A 23950-nucleotide genomic window follows, 5' to 3' on the forward strand; every position below is an offset into this window, starting at 1 on the left:
TGGTTAGGAACCACTGAGATGGAGTTGTTTACACATGTCATTGATCTGTATCAGCACTTTTAAAGAATAGATCAAAACTAAGAAATCTACATAGGACCAACAGAGCAGAATTATTCAAGTTCAGTGAAATGTTACCAAAAAACAAACAAAAAAAGCTTCCTTTTAAGGAAAACTCAGCTATGGTAAAAATATCTACTACAGTGCACTGCACTGTAATAAATATTCAACATAAATTAATAATTTACAAGTACCTGAGCAAGTATACAGAGCACCATAGCACAGCACAGCACCAAAGGCAGTAGCTCAGAATTCTTAAAAATAATGCTGTTTTAAACATTAAAAATTCTAAGTATTGTCATAGAAATGAACTCCAGGTGGAGTTGAAAGATAGTGCAAACTTCTGTCTTCACTTTTTAAAATAAAGGTGTCAGGTTTTCTACTCATTTCACATCCGTAGTGTTGCTGGGCCTGCATACCTGTGGTGGATGTTTGGGAGCAGGTCTGTTGGAAAGAAAGAAAATAGCAATTTTTTAATTTAATCTCTCCATTTCTATGGGTGCTCATCAATTTTGTACCAGATCAAAAAATGTCAATAATGTTGCAGAATTCCAGACGGTCTCCAAAAGTTGTAGGAGCCGGCTTGAAATGTTGTTGCTCTTGGAATATCTGACTAGAATGGACAGCCAGGAGTTTAATCAAAGTTTCTTCTGGCAGTCTTTTTGCTAAAACATTAGGAGACTATATTGATTCTATTTTTCATGTTTCTGACCTCTTAAGTGCTCTACTGGTAGAATTCTTGTAGCTTAAAACATCACTTTTATCTTCCTTGGAGCTCACTTTATTCACAGGAAACTGAGCAATACTGGGTAAGAAAACAGCATTGACTAAACCCACTAACATTGGGTGTAATTATTCCACTTCCTGATTATTTTTTTCAAGCATACTTTATATTTTTGAAGTGTATGATTTCTATACTTTTTGAATCTTTTGGATATTATTTTCAGCTGATGTAAATTGCTGTTCCCTTGGGAAATAGGTGATCAAGAAATCTCTTTTTTGGTGGCTGATTTTAACAGCACTCAGTTCTTAGCCTAATTCAGATGGAGGTTTTGAGGAGAAAATTTATTATTTATTGGTTAGTTTCTGTAAATATGCAGCCAGGTGTTTGCAGTTAAACCTTCACAGGGATTATAAATCCTCATATTCTGTGGGAATCACAGCACTCATGCTGGTGCACTCCCAGTGAGAAGCAGCGTGATAAACAAAATTAGAGATGGGAATTATATTGGAAGTGGTTGTTGCAGCAGCTCCTTGAGCCATTTTAGCCATGTTGCTGCTGAAGTGCTAAAATCCAGGGTTAGGATTGATACCTTTTTGGGACTGCCTAAAAACAGAGGCCAGACAAAACTAAGGGAATAAAAAGCAGGTATATTTATTGAAGGGCCTCCAGGTACATTTAGGGCAGATGAAGCCCCTCAAGGCCTGCACCCAAAAATGGGTGATGGATTGTGAGTTTTCACACTTTTATGAGTTTGGTCCATTTGCATATTGGGGGTTAATCTTCCAATTACAGTCTCAGGTAATGAAGTAATTTACCTCAAGTTTGCTCCCCCCAACTCACTTTAGTTTCCATCTCTCAGCCCTGGGACAGTGAGGTGTCCTTGAGTCCCAGACATGGAGAGGAATTGTCGTGTCTGACCAAAATGGGGAAGCAGCAGCTCACACTGTGTATGGAGATTAGAGTCCCACCCCAAAGAACTGCAGGGTTACAAAGAGATGGAAACCACAGAAAGCCCAAAGCCCAAGGCAGCAGGTGAGGACTGACCTGGCAGGGGTGAGGTGGGGCACAGCCCTGGGGTGTCCGTGGCGCGCTCGGCCCAGGGGATCCGCGGGGAGCGGCTTCCGAGGAGGGCTGGGCTTGGGGGGCTCCTGCAGGGAACAGGGGGGCTGTCAGTGCTCACAGTGCTCAGCAAACCCTCCACACACTGCCACGGCTGAGATACACCCATACAATCGTGGGACTGCACTCCGGGTTGGGTTGGGAGGGACCTTAAAGCCCATCCAGTGCCATCCCTGCCATGGGCAGGGACACCTCCCATGGTCTCAGTGTGCTCCAGCCTGGCCTTGGACACTTCCAGGAGGCAGCCACAACTCTGGGCAAAACAGAGACCTCACCTCCCACTCACAACTTTTTCCTAACACCTAATCTAAACCTAAATTGAAGATATTGTCTGTTATGACCAGATAAGTTTAAATGAATAAAAAAATAACTTTTTTTTAATAAGCCAGCACTCACATTTTAAACCAAAGATTTAATACCATATTCAATACTATAATACTATATTCAATACTATAATACTGCTTTTGATACTATTTAATACTATATTTTTATGGTTTTATGTCTTTTGATTCTTCACTCTAGAAGTGCAGAGTGCATCTCTACTGGACTCAATGCTTAATTGGTGGTAAATGAAAACAGCAGAGATTCAATACATAACTTTGTGCAAGTAGTTCTACAGAAAGGTGGGAATGCTCAACATTACTTTAAGATGGAAATTCAGATGCCCACAAAACCAAACTGCCCCAGTCTGGTTTGGATTGGGAGCATCTGTGGAATTCTTTTTTTTTTTTTTTTTTCAGAGCTGTGCTTTCATTCTGTGGAATTAAAGGCTCCATTAATAAGGAACAGAAGTCATCTGCTGCCAGGCTGGGCCAGTGGCTCCTCCGGGTGGTCCCTGCAAACAGGGAGACTTGGCTGTTTGTGCTCCTCATTATGGAGAGCTGGGACACATCAAGTGGCTGGCTCAGGGCACACAGAAACTCTCTAGTTTACCCCCAAACTCACTTCAGATCTTTCTACTGCTGGAGCTGCACAGCCACGCTTTTCCCAAGGAATCTTATTCCTTATTTTTAGTTTGCTGTAAGGAACATTAGTAAAGCTAAAGGAAACAAGAAGAGCTTACAAGCATAATCTGATTAAAGATCCCTTGAAAGATGTGATCCAAACAAGCAATCAGAGCATGAACTGCTCCTGAATAAAGTCCAACTTTTCATTATTTGTTTTGAGCATCTCTTTGTTTCTTTACTTGCCTTGGCAAATATTCTCTCTTTCAAGGAGAGGCAGATTGATTATCCACAGGCATTTTGATAAGGAAGAAAATATGAGATCTTAAGTGAATCTCATATATAATAACTTCAAATTTGCCACAAACTGCATTTTAAAGTTGCATATAAAGTCCATCCTCTGTTTAATTCTCTGCATAACAAGTACTAGTATTGATGGGTACACAGGCCCAACGCCTGATTTATTTATTCATTCATTTCCCACTCAAAATGTCCTCAAGTTAAAAGATTCTTAAGGAGGAAGCAGGCAAGTGTTCTGACAGAAAGTGTAATGTGGCAAGCTGGTAGGAAAGAGTAAATGAAAGAAAAAAATTAAAAAAGGAGGGAATGCTGACAAAAATGAGGATGGAGAATACATGGTGGCTGAGACGAAGCAAAAAGGAGCAGCACTTGATAGAAAGGAGACGCCACCAGGAGCACACAACCTTAGGAACAGAGGGAAAAAAGCTCTTTGAAGAAATAAATCCCATCCCCCAGACTGATTACAGGAGGGTCTTCTCAATTCTTTCTGTGCCACAGAGAATCCAAACTTTGTGTGTTAACTTGTTTGGGGCTTTGCAGAGTCTTTGGTGTGTTGGGAAGCTACAGCACAGCTCATGGTACCACCACAGCTCTGCTTCCCTCATCCCCCTTCCTCCTTTCTCCAGCTCTTCCCCTAAAAAGCTTCAGCCTTTCATCACAAACAGTTTATGGATGGATTTCTTTGTCCAGTTTTTGATCCACAACCTGGCATTTAATGCATTCAGGCCCTGCTTGGGGATGTGTTGTTTTAAATACTGGAATGAAAACCAGAATTCTTTTACAGAGCAGCTCCAAAGACATCACGTGCATGAAATTCCAAGGTTTTCCCACTGATTTTTTGAAGAAGAAAATGAAAGCCCTCTGTGTCTACAGCCAGACTGAGGTGTCACAGGACAGATACTCCTAGGATAACTGTGGCAGAAAGAACAGGAGGCTGAGCTGAGCTCAGTTTCACTGAGGACAAAATAAAACCACAAAGTTCTATTTCCTGGCATTAGGATGAGCCAGAAAATATGAGATATATTCTGGTAATCAGAGGATGAGAGTGTCAGAGGCAGCAACTGAATGCTAAAGGTAACAAAATCGAGGGGAAGAAACCAAATCCATGGACTAAACCTGTGGTTAGGATAAACCTGCATTGTTCCCTTGATTCACATGGGGCTCTGCTGATTTATACTGACTGTGAATCTGGCCCATAAATAAAGACTGTTTCCCTTGCAAGAGCATCTGAAAGAAGGAAAAGCTGCTTTTCAGTCAAAAGATAATTAAATATTAAACTTGGTAATTAGCTGAGGATTTTCTGTTTGGTTGATTGGTTGGGTTTATTTTGTGTTGTCCTTTTTTTTTTAACTACTTTACTTACAACTGAAAGGAAATTTTATATAATTTACAGCACTACCCTGCAGCACCAAGCATCTGGGTGACATCCTGAAAGTAGCAGTGATATTTAAAGTCCTTCCTTTTGCTGACCTTCTGGATGTGCTTCCAAGGGAGAGCTGAAGCAATACATGAAGTAGTATCTATATTTATTATCCCAAACTATTCTTAAGCTAATTTGGAAGTCAAACTCTGAGAGAAAAAAATTAACTTCAGAATGAAAGATTTTCTCCCCAGTTTTTTTGTGTCCCTCTGATATAAAAAGTAGTTATTTCTGACAATATTGAGGTTATGATATAATTCTGAAAGAATCCATTCTTGCTCATTCTTTAGGCTGCCTTGAGCTGATCCCCTGTTTGTCCTGCTTGTGTTCTCTGCAGAGACTGAAAATGATGATATTTTGCTTGATGAGGGAACTGTCACCATTAATTTGAGCAGCCAAGCTGAAAAGCTTTTTGGCAGTTTCAGATCTGTCAGTCCTTGCTAATGATAGCACTGCAGGTCTGGGTATTCCACCTGGCACTCTGGGTGGGATTTGGAGCACAAGGATTTGGGAACATGAGTTGTAGGGCAGCACTGGGCTGCTGTGATGTGCAGTGAGGCTGGGGCAGGTGCAGATGCAGCATCAGAATGAGAAATGGTTAATTTCCTTTTCCTTGGAAAGCCTTTTCTCCAACCATATCCTGCTTAAGAAACTGAAATGCACTTGCACTTAAAAATCTTCCCTTTGACCACTGTGAATTGTGCAGAATGTTAGAGAATACAAGAAAATGAACAGTGAAACCACTGGAGCTAAAGACAAGCAACAGGAATCAGTACTGCTTCTGATTCCCTACAATATTTATTTTAGAAAGAATCAGCATTTTTTACTCCCCTGGAAAAGGAAAATGACTGGCAAGATGGAAAATGGAAGATGAAAAAGCAAATATAACACTGGCTGCACTTGTAAAAGTTGGTCTAACCTGAGTGATGACAATGTTCAGACTTAGAAAAAATTAGATCTAGATACACTTTATTTACTGCCACAATCGGCAGGGACACCTTCCACTATCCCAGGCTGCTCCAAGCCCTGTCCAACCTGGCCTTGGGCACTTCCAGGGATCCAGGGGCAGCCACAGCTTCCCTGGGCACCCTGACAACTTCTCTGGGCAGCCTCTCTCATCCCTGTTTGTTTCTGACATTTCTCCAATCCCTTTTCAAAGCCCTGCACTCCAGCACTGTCTCAGAGCTGTCTCCTGTCCATCACCGGGAAAGGGGCTCAGGCTCCTGCAGGTGAGAGCCTGGTGTTAACAACAATCTCTTCATTTTAACCTTGTGCAACACCCAGAACAGCACCAGAGCTGCAGAACAGGAATAGCTGCATGCCTGAGTGCTTAGAAACAGTCACTCCACAAGTGCCACCAAAAGGGAGCAGCCAGTGACAAGAAAAGGCACTATTTAAAACGGGCGACTGCACAGACAACTTCATCTACCCTGTCTAGCGCCCTGAGATGCACCTCATTCAAAAATAAAAATAAAAATAAAAATGTATTTACCATCTCTACTTTAACATCGTAATGAAAGGTGTGTCTGCATGAAATAGTCATGGGCTGTGCCCTTGAAAACCAGACTTTGGTTCATGCAGCCCTTGGCAGGGCAGGAGCACATTAAGCTAAGGCAGCTTTTGCTCTTGCACATCACACCTGCAATGTGACTCCCTAAACTCTCTCTCTGTGTTTGGCACCTCACTAACAAACCACAGCTGGGCAGCTGGAGAGGCGAGCCTGTGTTTGTTCTGTTGTCTTTTGAGTGGTGAAGGCAGAGGTCAGGATCCTAAATTTTAGGATCACAGCCCCACCTGCCACAAAGCAGTTTTTCTACAGCACAGTTCTAAACTCACACAAAGTATAAAGGAAATGCTCTGGGAAAAGGGCAGCAGGAAAGATGAGAAGACACTTCATTTCTCCAGACGCTCACAGTAAATATTAAATAGAAGAGAATCAATGATTACCTGTGAGAACCTCAGTGAAGGATTAGCTGGCAGGGGTCTCTCAGGCCCAGCTTGGTGGCCTGGCAGCTGGGGAAGGGGTGGCAGGACTCGCTGGGGAGTTTTCAGTGGCGGCACCTGGTGTGTCTTCACAGGGTCGCTGATGTCGATGATCTGGTACGGCAGCGGCCGCCTTGGGCCCTCCCTCTGGGAAAAATCACCCAACCAAAGTCAGAAATGTCAAGAGCTGGCACAGAATCACAGGATGGTTTGGTTTGAAGGGATCTTAAGGACCAGAATGTTCCAACTCCCTGCCATGAGCAGGGATACCTCCCACCAGGGAGCTCCAAGCCCCATCAAACCTGGCCTATTTCTACTTTAAAATCCATGTTAGTCCCTTGCTTTTCTCTCCTAGAGACAAAACTATTTATTTTCTGCACTGGACATCTCCACCTGTCTTCAAATGGAAGCCATAGACGAATTTTGAAGCCTCCATTCTCTCCCATTTTACTTAATGTTAGTCCTATATGATATTAAGTTCATGTAATCATGTTATTATAATAAATCACTTAAATGAGATCCAAAATACATGAGACCTTTTCTTGGTTTTCCCTCACTTCTTTTAAAAAAACATTTTTTAGGGACTCACTTTTTGTATGGTTGTATTTTGTGGCTTCATGATGAGGTTTTTACTAACACATGTGGCATGAACATGATTTGGCTCAGATGAACTGGAAGGTCTTGCTGGACTGACAGATCTGCAAGACAAACATTTAATTGTTGAACACAACATTCTGCTTTGTAACATTTTCTAAAACAGGAGCCTCTTTCTAGAATGGGATTTTGCAAGGGCTTTCTGCCTGGTTATAGTAAACAAGAAAAGCAAAAATTGTCTAGCACTCCTGCAAGAATAAAAATAAATATTGATTTTTTAGAAACCAGTAGTCTGTTAAATTAGCTTCTGCAATCTGTGGAAATGCAGCTTTGTAACACCCAGGAGACTATTCTAATGAATCTAACATTTAAACAGTAATGACCTCAAATAGGAAAGTTTCAGCTCACTCAACTGAGTTTAGATAAAAGGCCACACAGTGTAATGAAACTGTTTCAGGCAAATGAAAATAAAGGCAATACTTCCATCACTGCTTAATTTTTCATCCCAAAAGAAAAGAGGGATATATTCAAAGCAATACCTGCATTATTTACTGCCTATCAATGAAATTAAACCAACCCAGGGAAAACACTGCTGTTAATGGTGAATATTTTTTTCAAGGCTGTCTCTTTCTAACTCATTCACAGTGATGAGCATTGCTGTGTTTACCGCTTCCTTGCCTTAGTATCTATTGGAATATAATCAGGGAAAATGGGCATACCTTAATTTCTCTATTGTTGTCTTCTTGCTTGTAAACAACCATCTCATGAAAGTCTTCCTTTTGAGGTACATGATTGATCCAGCAAAGATAAGGCACAGGATGGTTATCAACACTCCTATGGTCAAACTCTTGTTGTCTGCAAGAAATCACATGGAGTTAACTTCTTACAAGGGTGTGCTCAGTGCCTGACCAGGGTTTCTTTGCTATCTTCAAAAAACAAAGACTTTTCAGTAGTGAAATCATGATGGGAAGCTTTGTCATGGAAACAACCATGATGTCATAATTTCAGTTTTGCCACGCACTGCAGCATCTGGCATGCAGAGAAGAGAATCCATTTTGGCTTAGAATAGCATTGTTCATATGAAAACAGACATTATTTCCCAGCCAGATTTAGTTTATACATGTACTGGTGAGGAGACTGTCTGTCCTTTGATATAAACCAGAAACATCTCTTTGAGGTCACTAATGTTCCAACACTTCAGGGAAAAATGGATACAGAATAATCAAATCCTGTAAAATTAGCAATGTGTAGAAATAATTCTTTCTGAGGTTGAGCAATTTCCACTCTTCATCCTGGAAAAAAACCTGAATTCCCACTGACCTGCCTGTCTGATGGGCCCACTGTCCAGGCTGCCACCAAAGCCTGGCTTGTCACAGAACGGGGGGGCCCAGTCAGCCTCACAGTGACAGTTCTTTTTGTTGTTGCAGACCTGCAAAACAAGACAAATGGCTTAACATAAAAAAACATCTGAGAGCAGCCCCAGCTGATAAGGGCTTCTAATCAGACAGTGACACATCAGAGAGGAATAAAACTTAGAGAAGAAAGGAGATGTGCTGATAGCTGCCTATTGCACACCGAGGTGGCAAAGAGCAACTCGCCATGGACTGAGAGGGATCCTAAAAACCATTATTTCTTTGGCAGGTAATCGTTGGAGTTGCCCCAGCTGACAACATCAATAATATGAGGATAATCAGACACCTCTTAAGTCTTGTTCTCTCTTTGCTTCCAGCAGCAGCATTATCTGCCTGGTAACTTCTGTAACTTCTGTTCCTGCTGTGTGCACAGGAGCTGTAGAGCTTTCTCAGCCCCCTCAGCTCTCCTCTCCATCAAGGGCTTGCACTGGGCCCAGTGTGGATTTTTCCATGGCTCTAAGGTGAACCAGGTGCTGGAGAGACTTGTGAAACTGGGATCAGGGGTGAGGAAAGCCTCAGGGAGCTTTGATATCACACCTGCACTGTAGGGACACAGCGCTCCGTGCTGTGGTGGTTTAATCTGAGTGAGGGAACAGCGTGTGAGGCCTGATCCATCCAGTGCCCCCTGTGGGATCAGAGAGCTCCCAAGGACTGGAGCTCATCACTAACACAGCCTGATCCCACTGCACAGAGGGGAAGGAGCCAGGAGATCAGGGCTTTCCCCTCAGGAGGTCCCACAGCCCAAATGCTTGTTATTTCCTTTTGCTACTCCTCAAGCAGTTGCTGTGTGGTGAATACAGAGCTCAAAGCTCTGTGCTCAATCTACAGAAGTCACAGAATCACAGAATTGTGCAGAGGGTGGAAAAGTTCTCCAAGATCTTCAACCATTCCCCAGAAATGACAAGCCCACCTATGTCCCCAAGTGCCACCACATCCACATAGATTTTAAATCTCTCCAGGGATGGGGAATCGAGTACTGCCATGGGCAGCTGGGCCAGAGTTGGATAACCATTTCCATGAAGGAATTTTCCCCAATATCCACCCTGAGGCTCCCCTGGCCCAGCCTGAGGCCGTTCCCTCTCCTCCTGTCCCTGTTCCCTGGGAGCAGAGCCCGACCCCCCCGGCTGTCCCCTCCTGTCAGGGACTTGTGCAGAGCCACAGGGTCCCCCCTGAGCCTCCTTTTCTCCAGGCTCAGCCCCTTTCCCAGCTCCCTCAGGAATTCTCCAGCCCCTTCCCAGCTCCATTCCCTTCCCTGGACACGCTCCAGCCCTTCCATGTCTTGTCCTGAGGGGCCCCAAACTGACCCCAGGATCTGAAACCACATTTAGGTGCTCAAATTGAAAGTTTTAGCTTTCGTATTTTCCAGATTCTGCACTGCATTGGTTTATAACTCTGAACTTCATATAAAGTGTTAGCAAGTTCTCCTCACAGCTCAGTCAGACAAAACAATCCTTTTCCAGCCCCAGAACCAAGGACACCATTGCAGCTTCAGGCCCAAAAAGTGCAAACAACAGAGAATTGAGGGGAGCAAACTGGGAGGATGGGACTCCATCACCTGAAGCTGTAACTGGATAATTAACTCAATATGTAAATGGACCAGAACTTAGAAAAGTGTAAAAACCTGTGACCCACTGTCCATCCTGGATAGAGCCATGGCTGGGCTCTTGTACTGCCCAAGGTGTATCCTTTGAAGGCGTTTTAATAAGTACCTGCTTTATTCCTTTAACACTGTCCAGCCTCTGTTCCAGGTATCTTCTCTAGGCACCAAAATCAATTTGTAAATAAATATTTTGGGCTTAGTGCTTGTTGTCAATAATGTCCTTAATTCTGTGCTAACCCAAACCATCACTGGTCTGCCACCACCACGGAGAACCCAGATTAATAAATGAGTTTTCAGCAAGACACAAATCAGTTCACAGGGGTTTGGGTTATTCGAATATGCAATATTCTGGCCAGGTCAGCTTGGCAGGCTTTCAGAAACACTGTGCTGCCTGTGTCTGCAGAGCACTAAAATATTCAGAGAGCTCAGACTGGCTGTGGTCATGTAAAATTAAAAATAATAAAAAAAAAAATTACTTTTCAAAGACACCAAGTTAATTAAAAATATACTTTGTTAAGCATTATTTTTTAAACTAAAGCCCTGCAGGAATTCCCATTTACGATTCCATGAGGTCAGTGATGCCACTGAGGAGTAACCAGAGGTTCTTGTTTGTAAAGACATAAAAAAATGCCAGTCTAAGCCTCTGCTCATTCCAGCTCAATGATAAGAGGCAGCCCCATCAACACTGCTCAGTTTTGCAAATTCAGAGTGATAAAATAAGTTAAAGGAAATTAAAATCCTTCCTCAGAGAGGACAGTGAATTTCTATGGCTCTTCCAATGTGGCTGCCACAGCTTTTCAGAGAAACAAAAAGCTCATCAGCACATCAAGGTTAATAAGGCAAAGTTTGACATAATTAACATTATCATAATATAAACTGGATTTCAAACCACTGATATTATTAAATGATATAATTTCATTTTGTGCCACTTTCATGCCACAGAACTCATCAATATGGTTTTTCTTTATTTCTGGAAATGCTATTTCATTTGCCTCTCAATCTAAATGCTTCCAATGCTCAATTCAAAAATTTTAACTTCTCTGTGTCTATGGAGAAACTGCATTTTTGATTTTTAATGGGAATTCTTCATGATGGAGGGTTAGACTTCAAATTGCTTTGAGGATTACAAGATTCCTTTGTATCACAGGCTGTCAATTAAGAACAAGATAATTACTGCCTGATAAACATTTCTTTGTCAAATAAAAACAATTTCACATAAGGGACAGCGAAAATGGAAATATGTAACAATAATGTATTGCAGTGACTGTGATTGATCTATTGCAGGCAATTATAGATCTCAAAGCCATTACAGAAAGTGATTTCTTGTCCAGTGGTTATTGAGTGATTGTAAAGAATATTTTCCAAGGATGCTTACCCCACGTCCATGGCACTTGGTGGCACATTTATGGACTCCAAAAACACTGGTGTTCTGGCAACGGCGGTTCAGGCAAATCTGCAAAATAAGAAAAAAAAAGGAGTTTCAACAGGATTATGCTGCTGGGGCTCCCAGGGCATGGTACCCCTTCGTTCAGCAGTTAAATATTTCCCAGCACACAAATACATATAATTGTATGGACACAAAGGACACCAGGATTGGGTGTCTTCTTCTTCTTTTCCTCAGCTTTTTAAAAGTCTTTGAAATCCAAATCTGAGCAAGTTGAATTCTGCTCTCCTGGCCAACCCTGGTTTCACACACAGTTCACAGTGTTGATATGCTGAGTTTGTGCAAGCAAACCCTCACAGTTCCGCTCAAGTGGAACTACTGGGGAGACCCTGAAGTTTGGGAGGTTTTTAAACCAGTTTAAAACTCAGTAATTTGCATTTTTTTTCAGGACTAGGAGTGGACTGAATTTCCTGAATGCCTTTGTCTCTTCACAGCAGCAGATGATTCCTCAAGGAAAGCTTTATATCCTTATGGTGTAAATTACCAGAGTTTTGTTTATATCAGTAGTGAAATATTTTTCACTCCAGTACAGAACCTGGACCCAGGGTAGGTGAATATTTAAGTGAGGTCATTGATTTCTATGGGCTCATCATTGTTTCCCAGGAAAACCAAGATCTTTCTAAGTTTTTCCAAGTTAAACAATTTTTTTTTTTTTTGCTGTCAAATATAAACCAACCCTATTTAACGTTTAATATTTACAGGAAACGGAAGTAAACAAATAGCATATGCACAGGAATAAAATTCAAAAGTGTTTTTGTTGTTTTCCAGTCACTGCAGATAAACTTTACTCTGCCAATGGAGCTGAAAATTGAGGTTAAGCAAGATTAGTGCCGAGCAATAATAACATCAAACAACCACACAAGTGATGAGCACGTCAGTAATGAGAAGTTACCCTACTCCAAACTGAAAAAAGAAGAAATTAGGACTGGACTGACTGTTCCTCTGCTATGTTGACAACAAAAAAAGGTCAAAAAGCCCCACACTACACATTTTTGCTCATGTTTAACTGCAGTGCAGTTCAGTAGTACTAAAAGTCAGTCACAATAATTAGCATTAAGCTGGGAATAGTGTTGAAGGAGGCGACAGGGATGCTTAATCAGGGCACTTATCCCCTGGGGAGAAGGAAAAATGGAAAGGAAATTAGAGTGAATTGGCATCAACATGCAGGCATGGAGAGAATATGGTCTGATTACAGCACTATTCACAATTCAAATATTCTCAGTGCAGCAGCTCCCAGAATTCTGATCACATTAAAATGGCTGCGTCTCAAATTGTGCATCTCCAGTTGAGAAAACCCAAGAATATTTAAATTCATATTCTTAATCCATAATACAAATGCACTAATGTCCTCAAAGTAAAACATACAATTTCCGAAGTATTAGCCTGTGTATTCTATAGTGTGGATGTGTATGATTAGATAGATTAGAAAGATTAAATACTCATTAGTAAAACATAATGGGGTGCTTTCTCAGCGCTGAGTTGCCTTTGAAAAGACTTTTTATAACAGATTGACTTAGAAATGTTGTAAGGGTTTGTTTTCCTGTAGCAGAGCTGTGGTTTCACTGGGGATGGATTTCAAACCTGTTCCCAGCACAGGGAGATAATCCAACGTAATTCAAAAGCATTCAGAAATTCAGAGGCTTACTTGAATTTACCACAAATTATCAAAGCACTTGTTTTTCCTCCTTTTTGCAAGCAATCCACTGAGAGTATGGAAACCTCCTTCATTTCAACTGCTCTTGGACTGCTTTCCATTCCTCCTCCCCCTGGAAACTCATGGCTGCCTCCCATCTTTCTCAGTTGCTTTCCCCACAAAAGAAAAACTTAGAATGAAGCAGCCATGTGAAATCTGGGCTGCATTCACAGGGGATAATCCACAAAGTTTGCAAAACACAATTGCAAAAATCAGTTTTGGTGGCTGAGCATCAATGGGTTTATAGTTTTCTAAGAGTGCATACAGAGATAGGTTTTCTTGCGTAGAAAAAAAAAAAGGCAGTGTAGAGCCATAATCAGAAGATAAAATACATTCTGAAACCTAAAGTGAAGTTAATGACAATTTTGCAATGCCAGAGATGCTGAGAAAGGGAATACATTGAACTCAGGAATTCATTAATAAGCCTGTAATGTATTTTGCTGTACTTATTTTGCAGAAAACCTCAAGCCTCCATGGGCAGATACTTGGGACTGTCTTCAAAAAATCAGTCATAGATTTAAGCAACTTGCATTGCACAGAATCCCAGCATGGTTCGGGTTGGAAGGGACTTTAAAGCTCATCTTCTTCCAGCCCCCTGCCATGGCCAGGGACACCTTCCACCAGATCAGGTTGCTCAGATTTGTATCTGAGAATCTGTAATCCAGAACAGTGGCCAGAAGGGAGTAAAATTTGTCTCAGTCTGAGCATGAGAAGTAATTATTCTGTGAGGGAAAAAGAAAAAAAATCCGAAAGGAAAAAGAAGTACAAATGAGGGTAGTGACGTTCCCCTGGTCTGGCAGTATTCCAGGATCTTACTTTTCCATCTTCACACTTGGTTCCTGCCAGCACAAGCCCAGGGTCGGGCATATCATCCCCCAAATACACGTGGGTGCCACGGCACAGGATCTTGCCACCCTCCTGCAGCGGGATGTTGGTTTCTATGGAAACAGCATTGGTTCCAATGACAGGTCGGTTGGCTCCTCCTTGACACTGGATTTTCCCACACTTGGCATCCCTGATGGAAACAAACACAAGCAGAGATTAGGTGAAGCATTTCCAGTGTTCCAAGCCCTCTCCCAGCACCTGCTGCTGTGTTTGCAGGGGGAGGCCCTACCTGGGTTCACATTTGGCAAAGGAGCTCTTGGAGTCCTTCCCGCAGTTGCCGTAAGGATCTCCGGCAGAATTGACTCTCTCAAAGCAGATCCCAGGAGCGGGTTTCGCACCTGAAACAAAACCTAATCAGAACTTTCATCTCATACAAGGTGTTTTTAATAATTTCCTTTGAGCTCTGCTGGTGCTTTAGGGGAAAGGGGGGATGTGAGCTGCATGTTGATGAGGCCCAACAAAGCAGCGGTGCTGGATCCGCATGCTAATGGAAGAGTTTGGCTGTGTGGGATTGCCAGGGTTGTTTGTAGTGTTGTTTGTCTCTCTTGGCAGTGCTGAGCAACAGATAATGCAGAACTCCTTCTCTTCCAGGATTTCTCGAGGTGATAACCCTCTTGCTGATCCTCCTAGGACACAAACACTGCTAGCAAAAAGCAGACAAAGGCCAGCTGGAAAATTAACTCCTTTCTTTTGCAGGAGTCCATGTTCTGGTGAGACCCCAAAAAGAATTCTTCAAAAAGGCCTGTTTGACTGCAATTGAGAACAAGAAAACAGAAAAAATCCAGCTGTAAACTGGGTGTAAAGATATGAGGACCTGACATGGCAAAGGGAAATGTGCTGCTATTAACACAGGCTGAAGTACTGGGGAGAGGAAAGGAATCCATCCCATCTTAACCCTCAGGACATCCACTCCTGATGATGCCTTAAGTTTGAGCTTTCCTGTATTTCAGACTCTGTACTGCCCAGGGGTGCAGTTCTGAGCTCACAGTCAGTGTCACTCAGCTCTGCACAGAGCAGGGACACAAAACAAATCCTTTTCCTACTGCACACCAAGGACAACTTTCAGGCCCAAAAGCACAAACAAGGGTGGCTGAAGGGAGGAACAAGAAGGATGGGACCTCACAACCTGCAGCTGGAATTGGACAATTAAAACCCAAGATGCAAATGGACCAAAACTTATAAAAGTGTGAGACCTCATGACCTGTCAGCCATTTTGTGACCATTTTGGGTCCACCTTGGGTGTAGCCCTGGTCAGGCCTTGTCCTTCCCAAGGTGTATCCTGAAGCCTTTCAATAAATCTCTACTTTATTCTCCAGCTCTGTCCAGTCTCTGTTCCAGATCAGCCTTCCCAAGGTATCACTGAGAGGAAAGACTGACATGGAAGAAGGGGCATTTCTGCCCTGGTGGTAGAAGTGGGAATCTGGGAGTTCAAGCAGCATCTGGTTCTTATCCACTGTGATCTTTTCTGATAGAGACATTTCCTAATGGCAAAGGAACTTCCCTGGTGGGAGTAGGGTTGGAAAAGCTTGTGCAGACAGATTATTCATCCCTGCACTTCAGAAGTTCAAGGGTACTATTAAAACATCTCTTCTAATGTTTTATACACACAACCTCCTGCTCATTTCCCTCCAGATTATAACCAATTATAGAATATCTTCCAGGGGATGATGCATCTGCTCATCTGGAATGTTGAAGAGGTGAAGGATCTGCTTCCCTGGTTTGACTGCTACAACAATTCATTAGTCTGTGTATTGGAATTTAATCCCTTTGTTCTACACTGAAGTGTGGCTTTCATTTCCAGCCAATAATTGCTGCTTCTTGCAAGATTAAGAGGCCCTTTGTTAGGGCTCTTTACCACTCTGTGTTTTCTTTCCATGAAAATAATTAACAGCACCATCAAGTCACCACCAACATTTCAACAGGGAGACTGGCTTTGAGCAGAAAAGGAGCTGAGGAGAAACTCTGGTTAAAACTGATCAGAGACCTGCTAACTGCATTTCTGTGCTTTTGACAGATCAGCCAAACTAAAGCAAAAAGAACTTGGCAGCAAGTGATGTGATAGCCCAAAGGCTGAGAATATCCCATTTCTACAGTGCTCCTGATCTTTACCAGAGACAGAATATTTCAACTAATGCTACATTTTGTCAAATGTTTTGAGCCACTTCCAAGTGTGTATGCCTCTAACTGTGGGTAAAACATAGCATTTATTTAAGCCAGCCTGAAGATTTCACTTGAAAGCCTTCAAAGAGAAAAATGTTCTTTTTATTTTCTTAAAAAAGAGGGGTGTATGTGTGTCAGATTTCTGGAGAAGAAAATACAAATATAATTTTAAAACTTCCAGCCAGTGTGGATCTTTTCACTAAAAACTCAGAGATTAAAACTTCAATTAATTATCTGCATTTCATAGTCAGAAGCTTGACTAATACTATATACTGCTGAACAGCAATCTAATGCTATTAAGGACAAAATATTAAAACTTAGAGAGGCTTAAGATGGCACCCTCTTTTCCTTCTAACATTTTTACATGCTGAAACTGGAAAATTCAGAAAGAAAGGCACAGGAGGAACAGAATATGAGCTGCTGGTTCCCTGGAGAGAAGGACAAGAGCTTGAAATTCTTTGAAAGATTATGATCAAGCTTGCTGAGTTCAGAATATATTTTCAAATCTGGAACTATTAAAAGAGACTCACACAGGATATTTTCAATTCTTTTTCATTAAAGTTCAAGCAATAATTAAAAAAAAAAAAAAATAAATAAAAAAAAAAAAAAAAAAAAAAAAAGAATCCAGATGAGGCACTGTGCAGAAAAATCAAAAGTTAAATTTCCATTTTCAGCATGTGGATCCCTCCTCATCTTTCCAGGTGGGCACACTCACTGTTCAGCTTGAGACAAACATTAGCATGTGCATGTGCTATAGCAGTTTTGGAAGGGCTGGGGAGGGAAGAAATATTCTGGCAGCAAGAGGGCAAGGAAAACTACTTTTTCCAAAACTGCTTTTTCCAAACCTCCTTTTTCTCCCACATGTGCCAGGACAAGCTTGTGCTGGTTGTATGCAATTGCTCTGGGTCTTGTTTTTGGCCAGGAGCCCCAGCTCAGCTGATGCTGTGGAATTGCAGGGGCTGTATGCTCCCTTGGAGATGTGGCAGCAGCAGCCCAGAGCCCAGACACACTGCCCCCTCAGTGCTGTCCCCTCCCAAAGCTGCCAAAAGCCAAATGAATGCTTTTCATGTCCTGTGCACTGGCTGCAAGGGATGTAACAACGGCTTATTCTAAAAAATGGTTTTAAAAAGGGAATGCACTCACTGAACACTGAGAGAGCTTAAGGAGTTTCTCTTCCTCTTTCACCTGCTAAAAGTTTTTTGCCTGGCTGATTTTCTCCCGGAATTCAGAAGTCAAACGTTGCAGAGATGATGGAAAGCAGCCCCCAGGAAGGAAAACACATCTGCAGCGTCCTTGCAGGGCTCAGACACTGAGCTTTAACTCCAGCTAATAACACTTGACAAGAAAAAGGATCTCATGGAGCACAACAAAACCACTCCCCTGCCAGGCTGGGAGCAGTCTGTGTGTGAAAACACCTGGTACCCATGATCATCTGCAGCCTGGAAACCAAAATCCGGCTCCAATTTCTGTCTTTGGTATCCAACCAAGACACATTGTTGCTTGGGATTCAGATGGCTCTTCCCTCTCCCCACTGGCTTCTCACAATATTTGCACTCTTTTATGGATGAAAACATATCAGAGTGTAAGATGCTGAACAGATGGAGCTACCAAGTTAAAAGGAGGTTTTCAGAGGATGCTTTAGGAAGAGAACTGTAATGTTGTGTTTCTGGAGGAAACCCATTTATCACGACTGCACCACATAAACTGTAGCAGAAAGTCCTGTCTTCCTCTATTTTCTACCTCTGCGGGCAGAGGCAAAATGATTTGTGAAGGATTTCTGGTGGTTATTAAGTGGTTTGAGCTGGATGAGCAGAGTTTATTTCACTTTGCTGTTGGTAATTATAGTATCATGACCCTGTAATTAAGGTCCTGTCAGCCTTTCCACGACAAGCCTCATTCAAGGGATTAAATCAGCCCTTGGAAGCTGCAGAAGGTCAAAGCTCACCACTGCAGCTGGCAGTCTGGAGCTTGTTGGGGTTTTTTTCTCCAAATGTGTATAATGACAAGCCCACTTAATTCCTTATGCAAAAAAGAAAAAAAAAAAAGAAAAAAAAAGAAAAAAAAAAAAAAAAAAAGAAAAAAAAAAAAAAAAAAAAGAGAATTTGCAGGGCACAGAAATGCTGCGTCATTTCAGACCTGCGGCCATAGGAAAACACCAACATGGTCTCTAGAAAGGAATGAGGAAAATTTCTGACCATGGTGCTGATCCCTTGAACACGAGAAACATCCTCTATCAGGCTGACAGCAGAAAAGGAAGATAGTTCAGTTCAGTTCCCAGCTGTCTGTGGGTGGGGAGAAGGGAAAAAGCAACCTCTGAGTAACAGGCTGCAGCTCTGTGGCTCAGGCTGTGCCAGCCAGCACCACGAACAACTGTGCAAATAAATATAAGCATAAAACCCACAGTTCTCTGTTGTGTGATCTGGGTTTCAGCTTATTAAATTTGTTTTTGCAGCAAAGCAGAAGTTCCACAAGCTGCCCCCGGCCTCTCCCTCCTCCATCCTGGTGATCCTTGTTCTGTCTGGGCAAGAGCAAGATGGGGTTGAGTATTTTTTTTGCATTTTAGGAGGATGATGTCACTACCCCTGAGAATGTGATTTAATATCTTCCCCATCTCCAGAAGAAAAAGGCCTGGCCATAAATTTGTGATAATCAAAATAGTCTGATTTCACTGAATTCAGAAAATTGCAGTGCTCGGACAATTAGCATTTTTTTCAAGGGCAAGTTAGCAATGGTTTGGTCAGATATCTGAGGTGGGCAACCCATTTGTTTTGTGTCTGTAGGGTTCTACCTGGCAAAACCTGCAAATATTGACATATAAAACTTGGTAACAAATATTGACATATAAATTAAGAATGTTCCAGCCTAAACAAATGGCCACGTCCATGCAACACATTTAAATGGGCTCTAATTGTTAAATCAATGCCTGCCATTGGCTCCCCAAAATCATTGCTTTTTTCCCACTTGGGGAAATACAGGAAAACAAACTGACAAACTTCCCATAAGAATCCTTTTCTTGCCAATGTAGAAAAAGCCATGAGCTTCAAGTTGAGAATCTTCTGTTCCTTGGTAATTGATGATTTCTCTGTCTTAAGCAGTTCTATCTTTTATCTGTTTATCTGTTTCTCCTAGAAAATGCCAGTGCAGTCACAGACACCACACAAAGCATCACGATTGATGCATTTTTCAGTCACTGCTATCAATAGGTCAGATCAGTGCAATTTGATATTTTTGAATACAGACCAAAAAAAGGTCATCAGTAGTTCCTGCTCCCCAAGGATAAAAATGACATGAATTATGGAGAGAGAGACAGAGAGAATGGAGAACTCTGGGAGTTCTGGGAGCAGACTGGAATCAACCTGGGCTCTGAGAGGAATTCATGGCTATTTTCAGAGATTGTCCCTAGGAGCTCCTTCCTTCTCCTTCCCACCCTGTTTTCCATGCAGATAAGAAAGAGCAAAAAAAAAATTTCCTCTGTTTTATCTGAATCACTGTGTTGACTGTAACAAAACAACCCCAAGGAAATGCAACTGCTTTTCTGGAAACAGGTTCTTACTGCTCAGCCTAATGTAAACAAGCTCTGACAGTGTTCATCATTTTCCTTTAAATAGATCTAAAAACATGAAGATTGGCATTTATCATTGAGCTTCTGGACATCTGTAACCTGATGAATAAAGAAAGATGTACAAGGGAAGACAGTAATAAGGAATTCAATACACCGAATATTATTTTAGGAAAAGTTATTGTATTTTGTTCTGCATGGATCTTTCCTACTGGGAAGAAGAAAATCAGGAGAGAATGAAAATGAATTGTGATCTGTTTTTTTCTTTAGAGATGTTTTTTTTAACCACAAAACTACTTCACTCCAACACAGGCAGTTGTTAAAAACAGTTCTAATCAGACACAACAACCTGATAAAAGCTTAAAAGCTTCCAATGTATATTTTTTGATACAAAGTCTAGAGAAAGAATCTTAGGCTATCAAATCTCTCCTTGTGCTGCAAGCAAGGCTGGAAAGATGTGTATTTTTTTTAATCTATACCATGATATTTTTCTAACTGCATGAGCCACCCACCTCTCTTCCTATTCCAACCCACATGTGCCAGCTCATACTTCAGCCAGATGTGTGATAGAGCAGTGGATATTCACATCTCTAGTATTTAAATCCAGAATACAAGCATTATTTGAAGTGTCCAAGGCCAGCTGGACAGGGCTTGGAGCAACCTGGTCTAGTGGAAGGTGCCCCTGCAGATGGCAGGGGATGGAATGAGATGATCTCTGATGTCTCTTCCAGCCCAAACCATTCTGGGATTCTGTGTTTATTTTTAATTTACCCTTCCAAAAAAGGAAGAATTAAGACTTTCAGTTCAGGTTTGGTCAGGTTCCACCCTCTCTGCTTAAAATCCTTATCCTTGGACCTTCCCAAGAAAAATCCAAAGAGTATTCCAGCCAAAGTCTGCTTGAACTCTGTCTTTCTCATAAATAGACTCCCACAGCCTGGAGCCTCCACACACAGCCGTGCCCTTATTCAACAGTCCCAAGAAGGAAGACAGGAAAGAATGAGGGGAGCCCAGGCTTTGGTGGAATTGCTGTGTTAGGAAGCAGACCTGGCTAGGAGCTGCAGCAATTCAGCTCCCTGACCTTCAGAGGAATTTTTCTCAGACACTGAAACCACGATCAGCCTGACCGAGTAACTTTCCACGGCATGGGAAACTGGTTCAGGAGGAGATTTTTTGCTTTCTACAAGAGAAAATGCCTCTGCATCCAGGGATTAGGAGTCCCAGTCTGACTAAGACTGGAGGCTATAATTGTCCATGGCTCTATGAGCTCATATCAACTCTACGACGCGCGTGGGATTCGGGGGAGTGGAGCAGAGGCACGGTTTGTTCCACGTGAGGAGTTTAGTTCTGAACTGGGGCTCCTCCTGAACGTGTTCTTATCCCCACGTGGCCAGGCTGACCTGCTGTCTGTACCACTGGGGCTGGCTCTTGAGATGCTTTCATGCTCTTTTAAAGGGAGATTGCAAAAATTTCCATGTTCTCTGGGAAGGAAACAGATAAATTCTTCAGCAGAGTTCTGGGGAGGGTTTTGACCAAGGGAAACATCTGTGTGCCATTATATTGGTACAGAAGTTTTGGAGCAGAGTTAAAGATGCTGAATTGAAAGAGGCTGGAAAAGTTAAGTTTAAAAGAAATAATCTATCTCTAAGTAATGCTTCTCCTTAGGAGAGGTAAATGATTTTCAAATTTGAGATGGAAGGTCAGAGATGCTGAAGGAGACATGATTTGGATCAATACCAAAATGCTGAGTTAATACTTGCATTGCAGTGGAAGGGTCACAGGGCTTTATAGAAAGGTGAACAGCTTTCCTGGGAAACATGCTGAGAACAACTCAAGAACTCATGTTACCAGATTCCTGCAAAAAGGGAGCAAATTCCCATAGGAGAATAAAATCCCTTTCTGCTTCAGTGCACAACCTGCTAAAAGCACTGTGAGGAGGCAGTTTCCAGGTGACACCAGTTAGTAAAATACACAAAATGATCCAGTAGTCTCATGTGAGTGTCAAAAGCTGAGCCCTTGGCTGGGGATGCAGCAGACACATCTGTGTTGCAGATGAGCTCTTTTAGAGCACAGGAGGAAGCTCACACAGCAGCCTGAACCTGCCAGCAGCATTCAGCACTTTGTGGGGTGACATCAGGCCGTATCAAAGTCAGGAGGAGATGATTTGTCTAAGTTCACCCATCCATTTGCAGCATGCTGCAGCACGAGCCTCGTTATGTCCCACCACAAGAAATGCATGACAGCAAACCAAGGCTGGGATGAATCCCCTCATTATTCAAACAGCTACAGATCGGTGCTGCATCCTTCAGATCCTTACTCCCCTCCTCCCCCAGGCTCTGTCAGAGCTGTGTCCCTCACCTGGGCCCCAGAGGGTGATGCACTGCTGCTCGTGTGTCTGGCAGATGCCGTTGTAGCAGTAGCCATCCACGCCGTGGCAGGAGTGCCCGTCGTGCAGGTAAACATTGGCCGGGCACTGCGGGCTGGCCCCCGTGCAGAACTCGGGCAGATCGCAGGAATTGCTCGACTCTCTGCAGGAAATCCCTGCTGCCTTCAGCTGCAAAACAAACAGAACATCAAGGGCCGGGCCGGGCCTGGGTCAGCCATGCAGCACAGGAGCAGATTTCCCCACTGGCCCGGCCCCAGCTGACTGCAGAGGACAGGGCAGGGATTGCACAGCTTTGAGTGCACTGATGTGAGCCATGCTGGGAGGGTTTTTGGCAGTAAGGAGGGACAGATGAAGCTGCACACACGGCTCATGTGTGAGGCAACCCTAGCCCTGACGTTTGCTGTGTGGCTCCTCCACTGTGTCTGAACACAAAAACTCTGCAAAGGAGGTTCTGGAGCACTGGGCAAGAGTCAGATCAGAGACCTTTCTAACCAGGGCAGCCGATCACAAAACACTGTGGTGTGTTAGGGCTCAGGAAGCCACCAGCCCACTTAACTCTGGATTCAGATGCCCAACAATTCCCAGGTTGGAAGGTTCAACCAGATGATCTTGAATAGGTCTCAAACCTTAATGAATCTATGGAGTTACGTTTCCTCATGGAAATGTTGTGATGGGCATCAAGATCTCCTCAAACTTAACTACAAGACTAGTCCATGTAACTGTTTCTGTCCTGTACTGACTTCCACGGGTAATGATAATTTTTGGAGCTGATGGTGGAATGTGCCAGTCTGAACATTCGCATCTCAACAGCAGCCACGAAACGTGGCTGTACTCTGGGAGCAGCCCTGAATTTTAATCACATTGCCTTTGGTAAAAAACAAAGGACATGAAGATTGATTTTGCTAAACAGCAATTCCTGCATGTGGGGATCCCTTGCTGCTCCAAGCTCGTGGGTTGCCACAAACACGATGGCAACTTGCTGGATGCTTTATTAGCCCATGGGCAAGGGAGGGTCTGAGAATTCAAGCAGGTAAATGCCTGTGGCAAGTTGGCTTTTACAGAGTGTTAGGAGACCACAACAGCTGATGATCTGCTATTAAAAATGCATATGTTGTTGATAGAATTAATAATTTAAGAACCCTCCCCAAAATAACAGGGTTCAGTATTTAATGACTGTTTGCCATGTAAGAATGAGAAAAATTAAAGCACACAAAAGTTCATGAAAAGGAAGCTTTGCATGAGCAACTAAAGGAGGCCACAAAAAGCACAGAGACCATCTAAAAGATCTATTGATCTGCTCCTTCAATAATTTATATTTTGGGAATTTTTTAATTGCTCACACGACATGTAAGTGTCTTAACACTGATCAATACCAATTTACTGGTCCTCCATCCTTGCTGACTGCACTGAAGCAGGGAAAAACTTGGAATTCTGCCCTCCCCACCCTGAAAAGAGACATTTCCCGTGGTTCACCTGGCAGTCCTCGCAGCAGAGCCCATGTGCACACACTGCTCCCGGGTTCAAGGCACAGGTGGTGGCATTACAGCACCGGTTTGTACATTCCTGGATGAATTTGGAGGGTAAATTTAGAGCAGACAACATTCAGTCACAATGAGCCGTAAATCAAGAGGCTGCCTATAGCTCTGCCAAGAAAAGCTGGGCATGAAACCATG

At 42.7% G+C, this 23950-nt stretch overlaps 1 protein-coding gene across 1 annotated transcript in view; it reads right to left on the bottom strand.

The window, feature by feature from the left end:
- Positions 1–756: 756 nt before the first annotated feature.
- ADAM12 (ADAM metallopeptidase domain 12) overlaps positions 757–23950 on the bottom strand; it is a gene marked incomplete at its 3' end in the record, with an annotated part of 173837 nt that continues 150643 nt past the window's right edge. Inside the window, exons 13-23 of the mRNA XM_083866274.1 lie at positions 23751–23840; positions 22250–22445; positions 14405–14513; positions 14107–14305; positions 11529–11606; positions 8462–8570; positions 7861–7996; positions 7137–7245; positions 6512–6694; positions 1826–1929; positions 757–862 (exon numbers count right to left, since the gene is read on the bottom strand). Coding sequence (XP_083722400.1) covers positions 757–862; positions 1826–1929; positions 6512–6694; positions 7137–7245; positions 7861–7996; positions 8462–8570; positions 11529–11606; positions 14107–14305; positions 14405–14513; positions 22250–22445; positions 23751–23840 — 1419 coding nt within the window. The remainder of the gene's footprint in view (positions 863–1825; positions 1930–6511; positions 6695–7136; positions 7246–7860; positions 7997–8461; positions 8571–11528; positions 11607–14106; positions 14306–14404; positions 14514–22249; positions 22446–23750; positions 23841–23950) is intronic.

The sequence above is a fragment of the Zosterops lateralis genome (genome assembly GCF_965231275.1).
Source record: "Zosterops lateralis genome assembly, chromosome: 8".
NCBI classification, from domain to species: Eukaryota; Metazoa; Chordata; class Aves; order Passeriformes; family Zosteropidae; genus Zosterops; species Zosterops lateralis.